Consider the following 1,186-nt stretch of genomic DNA (forward strand, 5'->3'; position numbering starts at 1 on the left):
CATAAAATACGCCTGGGATACACCTGGAGGGAAAAAACCACACCTGGAGGGACTAAAAACACATCTGGGGACACCTAAAATACACCTGGGGTACACCTGGGAGTGATAAAATACATCTGGAGGGGGGAAAAATACACCTGGGATACACCTGGAGGGGCAAAAGTACACCTGAGAGTCATAAAATACACCTGGGATACACCTGGGATACACCTGGAAGGGGTAAAATACACCTGTGAGTAAAAAAATACACCTGGAGGGGTCTGGGATACACCTGAGAGGGGTAAAATACACCTGAGATACACCTGGAGAGGTCTGGGATACAGCTGGAGGGAGAAAAATACACCTGGAAGGGGAAAAATACACCTGAGATACCCCTGGGGTACATTGGGATACACTTGGGATACACCTGGGAGTGATAAAATACACCTGGGATACACCTGGAGGGGTCTGGGATACACCTGGGGATACCTGAGAGTCATAAAATACACCTGAGATACACCTGGGTGTCATAAAATACACCTGGGGTACATTGGGTTACACCTGAGAGTGAAAAAATACACCTGGGGACACCTGGGATACACCTGAGAGGGGAAAAGTACACCTGGGATACACCTGGAGGGGTGAAATTACACCTGGGAGTTGTAAAACACACCTGGGATACACCTGGAGAGGTCTGGGATACACCTGGAGGAAGAAAAATACACCTGGAGGGGATAAAATACACCTGGAGAGGGGGAAATATACACCTGGGAGTGATAAAATACACCTGGGATACACCTGGGATACACCTGGAGGGGGAAAAACACACCTGGAAGGGGGGAAAATACACCTGGAAGGGTAAAATACACCTGGGATACAATTTGGGGACTTTTTTGGGTGAATTCAGGTGGATTTTGGGGCGATTTCCTCCATTTTTGACCTAAAATCTCCGGGTTTTTTTCTAATTTATTTCAATTTTTTAATTTTATTTTTAATTTTTTTTTAATCTTTTATAATTTTTATATAATTATTTTAATTTTTTTATCCCCTCAGGGTCAGTGTCAGTGGCGGCAGCCGCCGGGGCGGGAGATTTATCGCAAAGGGAACATTTCTGTCTACGAGGTGGATGGGAAAGACCACAAGGTACGGGAATTTGGGGAAAATTTGGGAAATTTTGGGGAAATTTTGGGAAATTTGGGAAAATTTT

At 44.7% G+C, this 1,186-nt stretch overlaps 1 protein-coding gene across 1 annotated transcript in view; it reads left to right on the top strand.

Moving 5' to 3' along the window:
• The window catches only part of KAT8 (lysine acetyltransferase 8), a gene marked incomplete at its 3' end in the record, with an annotated part of 25,197 nt that overhangs the window by 10,751 nt on the left and 13,260 nt on the right, over positions 1-1,186 (top strand). Inside the window, exons 6-7 of the mRNA XM_057387914.1 lie at positions 626-641; positions 1,039-1,122. Coding sequence (XP_057243897.1) covers positions 626-641; positions 1,039-1,122 — 100 coding nt within the window. The remainder of the gene's footprint in view (positions 1-625; positions 642-1,038; positions 1,123-1,186) is intronic.

The sequence above is a fragment of the Malurus melanocephalus genome, unplaced genomic scaffold, assembly GCF_030028575.1.
Source record: "Malurus melanocephalus ecotype Western Australia unplaced genomic scaffold, MMel_1.1 scaffold_1436, whole genome shotgun sequence".
In the NCBI taxonomy this organism is placed as follows: domain Eukaryota; kingdom Metazoa; phylum Chordata; class Aves; order Passeriformes; family Maluridae; genus Malurus; species Malurus melanocephalus.